This window comes from Phascolarctos cinereus, unplaced genomic scaffold (genome assembly GCF_003287225.1).
Source record: "Phascolarctos cinereus isolate Bilbo 61053 unplaced genomic scaffold, phaCin_HiC Scaffold_4;HRSCAF=312, whole genome shotgun sequence".
NCBI lineage: Eukaryota > Metazoa > Chordata > Mammalia > Diprotodontia > Phascolarctidae > Phascolarctos > Phascolarctos cinereus.
This window is the reverse complement of record NW_027555847.1, coordinates 59,868,403-59,885,108: the sequence shown is the minus strand read 5'-3', so window position 1 is coordinate 59,885,108 and position 16,706 is coordinate 59,868,403. Positions and strand designations below refer to the sequence as shown.

Sequence of the window (16,706 nt, the reverse complement as noted above, 5' to 3'; positions counted from 1 at the left end):
TTTTAAAGAACAATTCTGAAGGACTTAAGAGCTCTGACCAATGCAGTAGCCAACTATATCTCAGTCTAGCAGCAAAAAAAAAAAAAGCCCTGGCCAAGTCACTTAACTGATCTGCCTCAGTTTCCTCAACTGTAAAATAGGATTATAACCACACCTATCTTGAAGGGTTGTTATGAAGATCAAATTAGAAAATATCTGGAAAGCACTTAACACAATGCCTGGCACATATTAGTAGGCACTTAATAAATGCTTATTCCTCTTTTCTTCCCTTTCCTATACAGTCTTCTCTGTTTGTATAGATAACTACTTTGAACTCTAAGTATGTGAAATAATTTTCCATAACCTTCCTTTCTCTTCTCCCCCTATTCTTCTTCTCTTCTTTTTCCATTCTTCCCTTAAGATAATCACGACATAACCATTCCTAGGCAGTGTCTAATTAGACTTCCTCTATGACCCCTGATGAAGATGACAGAATTCAGAAAGGATACATGTTATCATCTCCCTGTCTTTGAATTTAAATAACTTATCCCTGTTTTAGCCCCTAATGACTGTTCATTCATGTCTGCTTTTTTGTGTTTCTCTAAACTCCCGTGCTTATAAATAAAATGTTCTATTCAGCCCTATTCTTTTCATCAGGAATGCTTAGAAATCCTCTATTTCATTAAAGATTCAATCCCACCCCACCCCCCGCCCCATAACAGAATTATATTGGGCAGAATTATACTCAGATTTTCTGGGTAAATTATTCTTGACTGTAACTCTACATCCTTTGCCATCTAGAATTTCATATTCCATGATATCTGTTCCTTTATAGTAGTGTCTGCTAAAAAGTGTATGTGATTCTGACTGTGGCTCCTTGGTACTTGAATTTTTTCTTTTTAGTTGCTTGAAGTATTTTTTTCTTTGACCTGTAAAATCTAGATTTTGGCTATAATGTTCCTGGGAGTTTTCATTTTGGGTTTGTTTTCTCTTTTTCCAGAGATAACCAGTATATTCTATTTCCATGAAGCCTTTTGGTTCTAAGAAATCTAAACAGGCTTTTTTTTTTTAAGAAATTATATTTCTTGAAATCACATTTCTTGAAACATGATGTCTAGGCTTTTTTTTTTAGTCATGGAATTCAGATCAGTCAGTCAATAGGCATTTCTTAAGTACCTACTATGTTCCAGGCACTTTGCTAAATGCTAGAGTTATCAAAAGAGGCAAAAGACATTCCCTGCTCTCAAAGAGCTCACAATCTAATTGGGGAGACAATAAGCAAACAAACATACAAACAAGCTTTACGCAGGATAAAAAGAAAATAATTAACAGAGGGAAGGTGCAAAAATTAAGAGGAACTGGAGAAGGTTTCCTGTAGATGTTTCGATTTTAGTTGGGACCTGAAGGAGGCCAGGGAAGCAAGAATGTGGATATGAGAAGGGAGAACATTCCAGGCATTATGGACAGTAAGAGAAAACACCTGGAGTTAAGAGATGGAACATCTTATTCAATGAACAGAAAGTAGGTCAGTGTCATTGGATTGAAGAGTACGTGGTAGGGAGTAAAGCAGGGGTGCAGAGGCCTTCTAGGTCCTTGGGTACAGCCTTTTGACTGAGTCCAAGTTTTACAGAACAAAACCTTTTATTAAGAGGATTTGTTCTGTGAATTTTGGATTCAGTCAAAGGACTTGGTACTTGAGGACCCTGAGGGCCACATATAGCCCCCGGGTAGCAGGTTCCCCACCCTTGGAGTAAAGTGTAGAAAGGTGGGGGTAAGGCTAAGTTACAAAAGCCTTTGAATGTCAAAAAGAGGATTCTGGAGGTGATAGGGAGCTACCAGAGCTTACTGAGTGTGGAAGTGTGTGTGGGGGGTGTGTGACATGGTCAGACTTGTGCTTTAGGAAAGTTACTTTGGTGGCTGAATGGAGGATTGAGTGCAAAGAGACTTAAGGCTGGCAGACCCACCAGCAGCATACTGCAATAGTCCAAGCCTAAGGTGATTAAGGCCTGCACTGGAGAGGTAGCAATGTTAGAGGAGAGAAGTGGGTATATTTCAGCGATATAGGCTTTGGCAACAGATTGGATATGGGGGGTATAGAGTGGGATTAGAATGAGGAATTGAGGATGAAACCTAGGTTCAGAGCCTAGAGAATTGAGAGGGTGGTGGTTCCCTTAACAATTACAGGGAAGTTTAGAGGTAGGGGAGAGTTTAGGAGGAAAGAGAGAGTTCAGTTTTGGACATGTTGGGTTAAAGATGTCTACTGGACATCCAGTTTGAGATATCTCAGTGGTAACTGGAGCTGCAAGAGCAGAAGTCAGCAGATAAGTTAGGGCAGGATAGGGAGATCTGAGAACCATCAACATAGAGATGATAATTAAATTCATGAGAGTTGATTAGATGACTGAGTAAAGCAGTATAGAGGGAAAAGAGGACCTAGGACAGAACTCTATGGCATACCTAGAGTTATAGCATGTAAACTGGATAAGGATCCAGCAGAAGAGACTACAGAATGGTTTGACAGGTATGGGGAAAACCAGGAGACAGTGGTATCCTGAAAACCTGAGAGAGTGATCAACAATGACAAAGGCAGCAGAGAGGTCAAGAATGAGGAATGAGAACAGCCATTTGGAAATTAGAGATCACTGGTAACTATGGAGAGAGTGGTTTCAGAGGAATGATGAGGTCATAAACTGGCTTATAGGGGAATGAGAAGAGAGTGAGATGAGAAAAAAGTGGAAGCACTTACTAAAGATGGCCTTCTCAAGGGGTTTATCCATTAAGGGCAGAAAAGACACAAGGATGATAATTAGCAGGGATGAGAGGATCAAATGAGGGTTTTTTCATGATGGAAGAGACATGGGCACATTGTAGACAGTAAAAAACAAGTGATTAGACAGGGAGAAACTGAGGATAAGTGAAAGAGTGCACATGACAAAGGGGGCAATCTGTTAGAGAAGACAGGATAGAATGGGATCATCTGTGAAGGTAGAGAGATTTGCTTTAATAAGGAGTTAAGTATGAGACAGGGGTGAAGGAGAAGATAGTGGCAGAAGGCATCTGACTCATACGACACAGAGGGGAGAGGGTACTTATGTGAATGGCCTCAATTTTTTCTGTAAAATATGATGCAAAGATCTCAGCTGAGAGGGTCGGGGGAGCAATGGTAGGTTTGAGGAGGGATGAAAAGGTTTGGAAGAGCTGCTATGGAGAGTGGTATAGTGAGCTGATACAAGAGGTCTAGAAAGATTGCCAAGCAGCTATGAAGGCCCAGTTGAGAATTGTTACAGATCTGTACTGGATCCAGTTAGAATGGTTGTGTGATTTTCTCCACCTTTGCTCAGCAGTACTTGTGTAGGAGCAACCAGCCAAGAAAAATGAGTGAAAGTGCATCTAGCACTAGAAGGAATGACTGTCATTATAGGGAGCTATAGCTCAGTGACTGCTAGAAGACAGAAGGAGTGGAGAGGAAAAGGTTTAGGATGAAGGCAAGTTTGCTGTCTACAGAAAAGGCATTTTAGATGGCACAGTGGAGGGGGTAGGCAGCATTTCACTGGGACTTCAGGATAAGAGGGCTGAAAGGGATGAGAATAAGGAACTGTGTGCTGGGAGAGGATGTATAGGGTTTTGATGATGACCCACAAGGTCAGAATCTCTGGGACATGTAAAATACGACCAATTATGTGCATGTTAATCATTTAGTAGAAGGCAACACTCTCCTTTCCAGAAGAGGCTGAAAAAAAAAAAAAGGCTGGAGATCAAGAAGGAAACAAACACAGCACTACATGGAGGACATGTAGTCAGATGGAAGGCCCTGCTTTATTTCTCTTCCCCCTGAAGGCTGTACATTAAGCAAAAGACAGGAGGAAGTGGAAGTCACACTCCCCACCAACTGTTTTTTGCCTCTTCCTCAAGGAAAAGGTTGGAAAGCCCAAGGTCAAAAGGAAAATCACTCTTCTTTAGACCTGAGCTACTCCCATCATACACAGGAGGTCAGGCTGGTAGGTGTAGCAGGAAGTGGAAAATGACTCTATGCTGGTGCAGATGGAAGTTGAGCCAGGCCCCTAGGAGCCTTCCCTCAGGAGACACACAGCAGGAGATGGAAGGTGTGAGGTCAGAGGAAGTTGACTCTTCTCACTTGTGTCTGGAGTTCAGATAATCCAATGATTCTTACATTCTTTTCTTCTCAATCTACTTCCCAAATCAGTTGCGGTTGTTATGAGATACCTTACATATACTATTTTTCAGACTTTTTGACTTTAATATTTCTCGTTATGTCATGGAATCATTGGCTTCTGTTTGGTCCATTCTAATTTTCGGTTAACTTGTTGGCTGGACAAGTATATGTACCTGTTCTGCCAAGCCATTAGTTTCCTTTCCATTTTTTCTTCCACAGCTCTCATTTCTTTGCAATGTTTTCCTCTAGTACTCTCATTTCATTGATACAAACATTTTTTAACTCTTTTTAAAAAATCCTGCTTCATCTCTTCCAGGAATTCTAGTTGAATTTTTTACCCAAGCTGTGTTTTTCTTTGAGGCTTTGTTTGTAGATGTTTTAAAGTCATTCTTGGGGCAGCTAGATGGTGCAGTGGATAGAGCACCAGCCCTGAAGTCAGGAGGATGTGAGTTCAAATCCGGCCTCAGACCACACTCTTGATACTTACCAGCTGTGTGACCCTGGGCAAGTCACTTAACCCCAATTGCCTTAAAAAAAAAAAGTCATTCTCTTCTTCTGGGTTTGTGTCTTGAGCATTCCTGTCACCATAACTGCTTTTCATGCTGAGACTCTCTTTTTTGTTTGTTCATTCTTTCAGCATACTTTCTGACTTTGGACTTGATATTAGGGTCTTTGGATTTCTGGAGAAAAGGTCTGGGCTGGTGCTGTTGCTGCTTTCTTGGTGTACTGAGTATTGTTACAGCTCAGGGACAGCTCATATCGGGAACCTGAAAGTCTCTCCCAATGCCCAGTCTGAGCTCTGCATGTTCCTGACCTGGGTTTGGATCTGAGCAAGAACAGACTGCTACTGGACTAAGTCACTCTCAGTCAGCTCGGAAGCCTTGACATTTCTAAGTGACAGAACTTCAAACTCCCCTTTGGTCTAGGATTTCTGTCCTGGTTGTTCCTCTGTAGGTTTCAGACAGGGCTAGATGCTGGAACTGAGACCCTGCTCTGCTTCTGAGGTCTGAGTTAAACTGATGCTGCCTGCTTCTCAACTTGCTCCTCTCTTGGAACAATCAGTCTTTACCTTGAAATAACACCAACGGCACTGGCTGGCCCCCTCTACAGTCTACCCTGGATCTGAGACCCAGAACTAGGTAGGGTGACAAAGCCGCCAGATGGCAGCTGTTTCTATCCATTACAGTGTTCTGATACGGGTCTTGGACCTCATCTTGCCTCAGTACACAGCTTCTCCCTTAGTGACAGAATGCTCTGCAAGACAGATCCCTCCCCAGTGTCCACACACCTCTGTGTCTGTCTCCCTTTGCCAACTTAAGCTGAAAAATTACTATTGCTTTTTCTTTGATTTCCCCCAGTGCACTGAGGATGAGGTAGGGGATGGTGGGGGAAGGAGCTCAATGTACAGCTTCCTGCTACTCCATCATCCTGGCTCTGCCTCCCAGAGTTCTTTAAGGATCAACTCAAATAATATGTGCGGAAAGCACTGTAAATATAAAGCACTATACAAACGTAAAATACTACTGATTATCATCATTATTATTACTATCATTATCTAGAGACAACCCTGAGGTGAATGTGAAAATCAAGTTTAAAAGGAGGAATGGTCTACCTTAAAAAGAAATAATAAAGGCCTGTAGGAGTAAGATGCTAAAACTCCAGAACAGGAAATAAGATGCAACTCATGAGGCAAATGAAATTTTAAAATATATTTCTTTAAATATATTAGGAAGAAGAGAAAAATGCTTCCTTGTCCCTTAACAAATAGAAAGGAAAAATGATAATTTCAGAATGAAAAAAGCAAAAGCTTTCCTCCCCACTCCAACAAGAGAAATGTGGGCTGTCAAATGTAATAGATAAGACACAATGAAAAACCAAGGAGGAAAAGCAAGCGGGTTTTTTTTCAAATCTACAGGCCCTGAAAAAATGCACTTTAGGGAACTTAAGGAGTTAGCCAAATTCAGTCTGATAATGCTAATATTCCTAAGAATTCATAGCAAACTAGAGAGGTACCTAAAGACTGGAAGAGTGCCAAAAAAATGTTTATATTTTTCAAGGGCGAAAAAAAGAACACATTGGGAATTTAGAGACTTTAGATTTAAATAAGGCACCTAAAAAGATTCAGAATTTGGTGGGCAAATTGGGAAATCACAAAATGAGTCTGCAAAATCCTAAAAGGAAAAGGTACTGAATAGCAAGATAGCATTGTAGAGAAACAAGTTCTAAAAGGGTAAATTAATCTTCTCTAAAGGAGCGATACGTGTGAATTCAAAAGAAAGTGATAGATGTAATATAACCAATTTTTAGTCAGCCTTTGGATTCAGTCCCACCTTTCACATTCTTCAGTGGAATGAGACAATGGGTTGATGGACCATAGCCAGTTATCATCAGTGGGTCACACAATCACACAGGAAGATAAAGATAAAATGATTAGTGTTGTACATGGATCAGTCCTGAGTATTGGGTCATCCTACATTTTCATCTGTGATCTAGTTAATGGAACACTGAATCTTCTTATTAAATTTACAGATGTAAAGTTTGTAGAGACAGAGGTTACGGGTAGAGGAATTAGTGTAGGGTGAGAGATGAAAGAATAACACACATCTTGGGGCAAACAGAATTCAAATGACCTTGATAAGTTTGACAACAGGTCAAATGTTTATTTGGTTTAATATAGGGTTGCATACTTAGGAACAAAAGTCAAATAGCATAATTGGAACATGGGAAACGAATAGCTTTGTGTAATTACTGTTGAAGAGATGAGTATCATCAGCAAAAATGCTGTTTTAGAAGGAGGCCCAATACCAGAGCACCTCATATAACACACCACAATCATGTTTAGAATAATCACTAAGGGATTAATAAAGCAGTATAATCTCATGTGAAACTCTGCTTTAAAAGTCTAAGATTCTTCATCTATAAAATGAGGGAGATGGGCTAGATTATTTGTGAGGTGTCTTCCTGTGATAAACTCAAATTCTATTTCCTTCTTGATTCCTGGTTTGCTGCAGGACATTGGGCCAGTCATTTCCCCAAACTGTACTTCAACTTCCCTAACCAGAATCACAGAATCTTACATACGGAAGGACCCTCAAAGGTTATCCTGTCCAGCCCAGACCTGAATATGAATCCTTTGTAGAACAATCCAGAGAAGTAGTTATCCACAGCAACTACTTGAAGAGCTCCAATGAACAGGAACTTACTATTTCCTGACATAGCTCACTCCACCATGGGGCAGATATACTAGCGGAGAGTTCTGCCTTGTATCAAAGCTAAACCTACCCTGCTGCAACATCTATCTACTGTTTCTAGCTCTGCCCTTTGAAAACACACAAGGTCACGGATGCAGCCAAGAATGCAGCGTGAAGGCAGTGACTTGCTTGAGCTCTCCCCCAAACCCCTTCAAATACCTGTAAAAAAATGGCTCTAAACAAATTCTAAAGCAGCAGAACCCACAAAAAGACAGAGTAAAACAAATTTCCAGCCCAAGACATCCTGGATGGTTGATCGGAAAGGCATATTGCGCTGGGCAGGTAGAGGAGTGCAGTTTGGCATGCGTGCGCAGGCCGCAGTGAACCTGGAGCAGGCCTCAGAGGAATGAATCACAGGCAGCTGTGGCAGTTTCCAGACTCCTCAATTCATGAACGCCGAAGACAACTTAGAAGGTCAGTGGGAAAAGTCTGTTTCTGCGGTGAGAGAGAGAAGCTAGGTCAGAGCCAGTTCCATAGCACAGAGTGCAGAGCACAGAGCACGGGCGCCGGGGCAGTGGCTGCGTTCTGAGCTTCTGGCCCACAGACAGGGGGAATCACGCGGCTGATAAGAGCAGGACTGCAGGGATCTCTTTGCCAGTGCTGAGGCAGGAATCTCTTGCTTTGCCAGTGTGTGGATCTGGGTCACAGTTCTGGGTGGCGGTCCTGGGGTGAGGAGGAACGCTGGCATGGTGGAGCTTGTAGTGGCTGTGGACAGGAAATCTTCCTCACAGTTCTAAGACAGAAAAGACTGATTGTGGCTGGTCACTCAAAGACCAGAGCACAGGCCAGGAAAAGAGTAAACCCCTCAACCCTTATCATACCAGCTTGGAAGAACTGAAAATTTACAGGTCCCTAGAAGTACCTCTGAAAACAGCTATACAAACCCCTGAAGCTTGGGACAGTACATTCTCCACACTGGAAGCAGACTCTTACCTTAACAAAGAGTTTAAAACTCAAGTCGCTGGCCAGGATCATGAGCAAACCTCGCAAAAAAGAGTCAGACTATATTATCTTACTTTGGTGACAAAGAAGATCAAAATATACAACCAGAAGAAGACAACAAAGTCAAAGCTCCCACATCCAAAGCCTCCAAGAAAAATATGAATCCATTCCAGGCCTTGGAAGAGCTCAAAAGGGATTTTGAGAAGCAAGTAAGAGAAGTAGAGGAAAAACTCGGAAGAGAAATGAAAGTGATGCAAGAAAATCATGAAAAACAAGTCAACAGCTTGCTAAAGGAGACCCAAAACAATACTGAAGAAAATAACACCTTAAAAAACAGCCTAACCCAAATGGCAAAAGAGGTCCAAAAAGCCAATGAGGAGAAGAATGCCCTAAAAAGAAAAATTGGCCAAATGGAAAAGGAAGTCCAAAAGATTACTGAAGAAAATACTTCCTTAAAAATTAGAATAGAGTAATTGGAATATAGTGACTTTATGAGAAATCAAGACACAGTAGAACAAATCCAAAAGAATGAAAAATTTGAAAATAATGTGAAATATCTCATTGGAAAAACAACTGACCTGGCAAATAGGTCCAGGAGAGAGAATTTAAAAATTATTGAAGTATCGGAAAGCCATGAACAAAAAAGAGCCTAGACATCATCTTTCAAGAAATTATCAAGGAAAACTGCCCTGATATAGAGAACCAGAGGGCAAAATAGAAATTGAAAGAATCCACCAATCATCTCCCAAAAGAGATCCCCAAAGGAAAACTCCTAGGAATATTGTGGCCAAATTCCAGAGTTCCCAGGTCAAGGAGAAAATATTTCAAGCAGCCAGAAAGAAACAATTCAACTATGGTGGAAACACAATCAGGATAACACAAGATTTAGCAGCTTCTACATTAAGGGACAGGAGGGCATGGAATATAATATTCTGGAGGGCAAAGGATAGGATTACAACCAAGAATCACCTACCCAACAAAACTGAGTATAATCCTTCAGGGAAAAAGACGGTCATTCACTGAAATAGAGGACTTTCAAGCATTCTTGATGAAAAGATCAGAGCTGAATAGAAAATTTGACTTTCAAATACAAGACTCCAGTGGAACATGAAGAGGTAAACAGGAAAGAGAAATCATAAGAGACTTATTAAGGCTGAACTGTTCCTGCATGGAAAGATGATATTTATAACTCATGAGACCTTTGTCAGTATTAGGGTAGTGGTAGGGGAAAAAATTATATGTATGTATGTACGTATCGATAGATAGATAGATAGAGGGCACAGGGTGACTTGAAGATGAAGGGGTGATATCTGGAGAATAAAATTAAGGAGTGAGAGAGGATTATACTAAGAGAAGGAGAAAGGGAGAGGTAGAATGGGGTATATTATCTCACACAAAACAGACAGAGAAAGGTTCTTACAGTGGAGGGGAAACAGGGGAAGGTGAGAGGAAATGAGGGAATCTTATTCTCATAGGAGTTGGCTTAAGGAAGGAATAACATACACACTCAATTGGGTATGGAAATCTGTCTTACCCTACAGGAAAACAGGGGACGAAGGGGACAAGAGAGCAGGGGGATGATAGAGAGAAGGGCAGACTGGGAAAGGGGTAATCAGAAGGAAGTACTTCTGAGAAAGAGACAGGGTCAAAAGAAAGAATAGAATAAAAGGGAGGGCAGGATAGGATTAAGGAAAATAGAGCTAGTTTTTCACAACATGTCTGCTATGGAAGTGTTTTGCATAACTGCACATGTATGGCCTATATTGAGTTGCTTGCCTTTTCAATGAGGGTGGATGGGGTGGGAGGAAAGGAGAAAATTTGGAACCCAAAGTTTTAAAAGCACATGTTTAAAAAAAATGTTTCCACATGCAGCTGGGAAATAAGAAATACAGGAAATGAGGTACAGAAATCTATCCTGCTGTACAGGAAAATAGAAGGGGAAAGGGATAAGAGAAGGGGGGGCGAGATAGAAGGGAAGGCAGACTAGGGGAAGGGGTATTCAGAATGCATGCTATCTTGGTGTAGAGGGAGGGGCAAGATGGGGTGAAAATTTGGAATTCAAAATCTTGTGGAAGTAAATGCTGAAAACTAAAAATAAATAAATTTATATGAAAATACACAAGACCTAATCCCTTTTCTATATGACATTCCCTCAAAAATTTGAAGGCAGCTATTATATCCTTCCCTGATTCATCCCCCAAGCCTATTCTTCTTCAGACAAATACAATCACATCTGCGATAGTTTTGAAGATCTTGAGAGAAAGACGCCCCCCAAAAGACACAAGCATGGGATATTTGATCAGGAAGTTTGTCGAGGGGTCTCTATGAAATTATCCTGTGAGCTCTGGTGACAAAAGATCTAAGATCTTTTACTAAGATTCTCTTTCCTTACCTGAGACTTGACTACAGTTCTAGATCCCAAACCTAAAGATCTCACCCTCACGTCTATATACGAAGCACTAGGTAGAGGCATACTAGGTAGAGGCATAAAACTAGGCAAAATGTGGAGTATACAGTTACCAGAAATAGAAATGTACTATGAAACAGCTACTCCATTTTCTTTTACCAATTCAATTCGACTAAAAAACATTTATTAAACATCCACCATGTTGCAGGGCACTATGGTTAAATAAACAGAATTGTTGGCCCTCAGGAACTTATTCTAGTGGGCAGATAGAAAGTGGGGAAGACATGTACATGCCTACAGTACAAGGCAGAATTATGATGTATTGCAAGAGAAATACAAAACAGTGTTATGGGAAAAGAGTGATCACATAATGCCCTTATAATTGCTTTCCATTTACAGAGAAAGAATAGCATGGAAAAGTGACCAGTTTCCAATGGAAGATGAGAATTTGGTTTCCTATATCCAATCTGCAGTTGACCCTGACTCTAGGGAATTAGATTCACAACACAAAACCTTGGAATAACACAGTAAGAACTGGACTTCTTAGAGAAGCTACTTTAATAAAAGAAAAAAAAGAAAAACCTCATTGTGAAGGGTCATTCACTTCCTACTTTCTCCCCCTCACTCTAAACATACATTCAAAGAACAAATCCACTCCAAGAATCAACACTCTGAAGTTCCATTCACCATTCAGTGCTGAGAATCTTTCTGGCTTGGAGACCTTAAAACCTCATCTTACGAGATGAAACTTGGACTTTACTGCTTAGCATCCACCTCACGTACCTTAGCATTGAAGGCATATAAACCCCTTTGCACCTTGTCACTCTGCTGAGCCGATCTCCTTCTGGAACCTCTAACATGGCACTTGGCTTTCCCTCCCCTGTCCCTCCCCTTCTCTCCTCGATTATAATTCTGCACTTCAAACTGTGAAGCAAAAATTACAGACATTTCAAATAAAAAAAAAAAAGAAAGAGTGAGAAACCTTATTAAATACACATTAGCAGCATACAGCACAAGGCTTGAGGATGAGAAAAAAAATGCAGTTGGGAAAGATTATTCATCTCTTCCAAACATTCTCTCTTGACAAAGATGATTGGAATCAGACAGTGGCACTAAGCTGTCCTGTCACTTATCTCTCTCTTCTTTTGCAGTCACATTGCTTATTCTGACGAGGAAGATTGCTTCCAGACCCCAAGCACAAAGCAACAAGGCTTCTTCAGAGTGTGTAAGGTCTGAAGTCACTGAGAAATAAGTTAGCTTGGTTAGACCTGGAAAGCTGGTGAAGCAAAAAGCAAGCCAAGCAAGATCCTTTCTGTCTGTGAAGGAAATTCCCAACACCACAGTGTTTTGGTTTTCAGTTTTCCCCTACCACATAGGTAGACAGTAGTGGCAAACTAAAAAGTGATATTAATTTAGGGACCCCTCTAGCTCTGCTTAGACATATAAAAATTTGTTTCAATTCATCTAAGGTAACCTTGCCTGAGATGCAAAATCAAAGTGGAAGACTAGGTTTCTTGGTCTTGATCACTTGTATTGTAATGCAAATTCCTTTCATGTATGTGTTGGGACTAGATGGTCAATGAGGACCCTTTCAAATTTAAACTCTGATTTTGTGATTTTACCTCACGTTCTTCTCTTCTCTATAACCTTCCTATTATGCCTCCATTCCTACCTTCAGAAACGCAGTCTATTGAGTACCAAAGGTGAGTGAAATTACAAGAAATGATCAAGTCACTAGGAATTTAGTGTTTCCTTTTTAAGTAAAACAAAATGGGATTAGGTCTAACCCCTTAGGTTCCAAAACAAGCCTAAGTATCTTTCAGCTCTTATCTCATGCCTCTCAGCTACAAGTAACCCTACGTTCTAGACTGGACTATTTACTGTTGACTGAACACAAGCTGTAGCATCCTGCCTCTGTATCTTTATTCATGTTGTTTCCTCCACTTGGAATGCATTCCCCTACCACAATAGCTGCCTGTCAAATCTTACCCATTCCTTCAAGGCCAATTTCACATCATTTATGAAGGCTTTCCTGATCACCCTCCTCCACTAACCAAATGTGATATTCCCCCCTCCTCTGAGTTCTAACTGTACTTTGTATCTATTTTGAACTTACAATATTTTGCTTCACGACAGTTATGTTTTTTTATCTTCTTTACTAAACTATAAAGTTTCTTGAGAGCAGTGACTACCTTGCTCATCTTTGTATCTATCACAATACAACATGTCCTTGCACGAGTGAACTGAACTGAATATTCTAGATCAACTAAAGACCCCTCTTATTCCCATATGTAAATTTTTAAAAATATTTTTTCCATATTTGAAGTCATCCCTAGATGGCTATTTCAACCAGTCAAATTATTTAAAGGATGCCCAACTCAAACAGGCCTCAATTATAACTATACTTTCACCTGGACATGGGGTAAAGAGGTAGACTTTAACCATATTCAGAAAGCTTTCTGGGGGTGAGAAAACTGCCAAGACAAATGCATTTCAGATGCTACAATGACTTAGTAAAAATGACACAGAATTATATATAACCCTGTGAATGTTGCTCTGACAAAGACCTCCCCCCCAGTCGTATCAAGAGATGGGATTACAATTTTTGTAAGTAAGAATAAAAACTTTTTGAAAATTCATTTAGGAAATCCTACTAAAGGCCCCTGAGGGGAGAGGGAGAAAGTTCTGTTACAGATTTGTAATGAATACTTTTTAGAAAGATAGGATTATGGAGCAACCAAGAATAGGTGGTAGGAGAAGGAAAAGAGCTATCATTCTTTTCAGTAAGTGAAAATGTCGATTCTGGATGAAAATTTTGCCCATGAAGAGATAAGGCACTGAATAGCAATAATAGCACCTTCTCCTTGCTAACCCTGACCTATCATGAAGGTTCACTGTGAGAACTTAGCCAACATATATTTGATATATTTCACAGTTCATCACACTCTCTCAGCCCAGATTAGTCCCACCTTTGGAGAAATGTAGAGCTCCACCAGAAGAATAATTCAATCATCTACTCTTCCTGGAGGATATTCCCTTTAGTTGGGAAAAAAGAATCTTGCAGTTCAAGACAAAGAAGCAGTAAAATCCAATGAATACCTGTCCAGGCTGGCCAAAGCTGTAAAATAAGATCATATCTTATCAGGACACACAGGATCTAATAATATCATGTTTTTCAAATTTTTTATTGGTGTTCTTTGTTTTCACATTCCCTTACTTTCCAACTATAGTGAATCATCCTTTGTAAGAAAAAAACAACCAAATCAACCAACACATCCACTGATTATGACTGAATATTCAATATTCTAAATTCACAGATCCCTCCTCACCTCTGTTATGACAAAGAGTTACATTCTCAACGTTTTCCTGGGGCTTTTTTGTTCTTTCCATTTAAACTGTAGTCATTGTGTACAGCTTTCCCATTTCTACTTACTTTGCTCTGCATCGGTTTATATAAGTCTTCCAAAGCTTCTCTCTAATGTTCCACATGCATCATTACTTATAGTGTAGTAATATTTCATTACATTCACATACTAAATTTTGTCTAGCCATTCCCCAGTCACTGTACCTCAACTTTGTTTCCAGCTTTTTGCTAGAAGAAATGTTACCATGAATATTTTTATGTATTCGGGAATTTTCTTTCTTTGACCTCCTCAAATGTCTAGCAATGGGATCACTAGGTCAAAGTGTGTGAACATTTCAGTCATACTCTTGGCATAATTCCAAAATACTTTCTAGCCTGGCTGAATCAATTACAGCTCTACCAACTGTGTATGCAGTGTGCCTGTCTTTACATAGCTACATCTCACATTGATTATTTCCATCCTTCATCACCTCTGCCATTTTGCTAGGTGTGAAGTGAAACATCAGATTTGTTTTTATGTGTATTTCTCTTATAATTAGTGAGCTGATGGAATCTTTCATGTGATTGTTAATCATTCAAACTGTTTTTTTGGGTGGGACAGAATTGTTGATTGATACTCTTTAACCACATATGCAGAGGAGAATGGTTCTCGGTCTTTCATATTTGTGTTAATCTTGGATATCAGACCTTCATCAGAGATAACTGAAACACAATCCTTCCCCAGTTGTCCTGATCGCTATCTGGCCTCTGGACCCAGATGGTTCTAGAGGAGAAAGTGAGGCTGGTGACTTTTCATAGCCCTCCCTCACTCAAATCAAAGTCAATTGCAAGTCATGTCATCATCTCCCTGATGTCATGGTCCTCTTTGAGAACAAAGGACAAACTACAATATGGGCACTGATTTTGTTTGGGCAAAAACTTTCCATTTTCATGCGACTGAAATTATGTATTTTATCTTTTGTATCTCTATCCCTTCTTTGGCTAAGACCTCTCTCCCTTGCCATACCCATAAAAGGGACCTAGGATCTATTGTTAAAAAAGTTTTCTCTTCCAAGAAGCAAGCAAGCAAAAGACCTGCTTGGTGTCAAATGGCCATTACACTAATTATATAGATGTTACACACTCCGGGGCTAGAAGTTTAGGGGTCACTTTACCTATTCTATTGCCTCTAGTCATATTGTTCCTAAACCATCCCAAACATGTTGGCTCTTCATATATCCTATACTTGATAACAGGTTCAGAATGAGGTTCTCCAGCCTCGATCAGGAAACTATTTCAGTAAAAATGAGCCAGGACCATCTATGATGTTAATGCCCTTCATAATTAGTACTCATGTCTGATAAATTCAGTAAAGAACACTCCATAAGTAGAATGTTTTCACTGACACAAACAATAAATAAGACAGTGGATTAATGGGACCTGAAAACAGCATGAATGACACTAGGTATACTCCTACTGGTCCACTTTGGTTTGCCTTGTTTCCCATCTCTGCAGATAAGAATCAAATTTGCTCTCACAAAACTTCAGACTTTAAGACATAAAATGTTTTTCACCTTCATTTGTCCTTTTGTTCGAGGCCTAATGTCAAATGAATGTGAGAAGAATAGGTGTATGAGAAGACAGAGCAGTCATAGTACCTGACTGGCTGCAGTCCAATTTTCAGCATGCTAACCCTGATGTTCCCAACATAATGGACAAGGATACTATTGTTACCAGAATGCTTTTCTGTGGTTAGTTAGCTCACTTGGGCATAATGCCAGTAAAGCCAAGGTCTCTATGTGGGCCAGGTAGCTCTGCTCCACTGAAGAGTTACCAAATAACCCTGGCCCCAGCCTCAGCCCCAGATTACACCTCTAACTCCGGCGCAGCTGTCTTGCCTGCTATTTCACAAGGGAAGGAAAACAGTAATGGTGAGTCACGGACTATGGATGGGTTAATGTAAAGCGTCCCAACTATTGTAATGTTATTGGGTCAGCAGTTAGTCACCTTCATTTATTAAGGAGAGGGTGTTATTTTTACTAGGAATTTTTGAGAACTCAGAAACAGACTAGATTAGGTCTTCAGGCCTTCTCAAAGTACTAGATATCTTGTTTAAACCCCCCCTCCAAAACAACATTTAATCTGCCATTGAATAAAATGGAATAGAACAGAAAGTTATTGTTTACTATATGCCAAGCACTGTGCTAAGTGGAGGAGATACTAATAGAAAACTGAGACATCCCCTCCTCTCTTCATTTTCCATCAATGGTTATGCTTGGTTTCTGCTCCAAGAACATCAGACCTCCCCAGGACAAGCTCTTCAGCTGAAATCTCATCATCATGCAGACTGACCCAGTTGTTATATTCAACACATTCTCAATACTCTCAAGTTGCCTCTCCCCTCTAACTAGAAGTCTAGAAGGTGAAGGTATAAACTCCTTCCAAAGCCTTTCTTTCTGGAGAGCTCAGAACTTTCCAAGTAACTTCATTTTCCATCAGCTGCTCTCTTGGTTCATGTTCCCCCCATCCCCCACCCTTTCAGCTTCCTTTTGTGCACTGTCTTCCCCCACAGGATTATAAACTCCTTGAGGTCAAGGACTGTCTTTTCCT

At 40.3% G+C, this 16,706-nt stretch overlaps 1 protein-coding gene across 12 annotated transcripts in view; it reads right to left on the bottom strand.

Moving 5' to 3' along the window:
• The window catches only part of CHCHD6 (coiled-coil-helix-coiled-coil-helix domain containing 6), a 313,985-nt gene that overhangs the window by 209,292 nt on the left and 87,987 nt on the right, over positions 1-16,706 (bottom strand). The window contains exon 6 of one of the 12 annotated variants that reach the window (XM_078152230.1): positions 7,846-8,137. The exons of the other annotated variants lie outside the window; for them this stretch is intronic. Within the exon in view, the coding sequence (XP_078008356.1) occupies positions 7,859-8,137 (279 nt within the window). The 3' untranslated portion in view covers positions 7,846-7,858. Of the gene's footprint in view, positions 1-7,845; positions 8,138-16,706 lie in introns of those variants that run through there. 12 annotated transcript variants of the gene reach the window in all.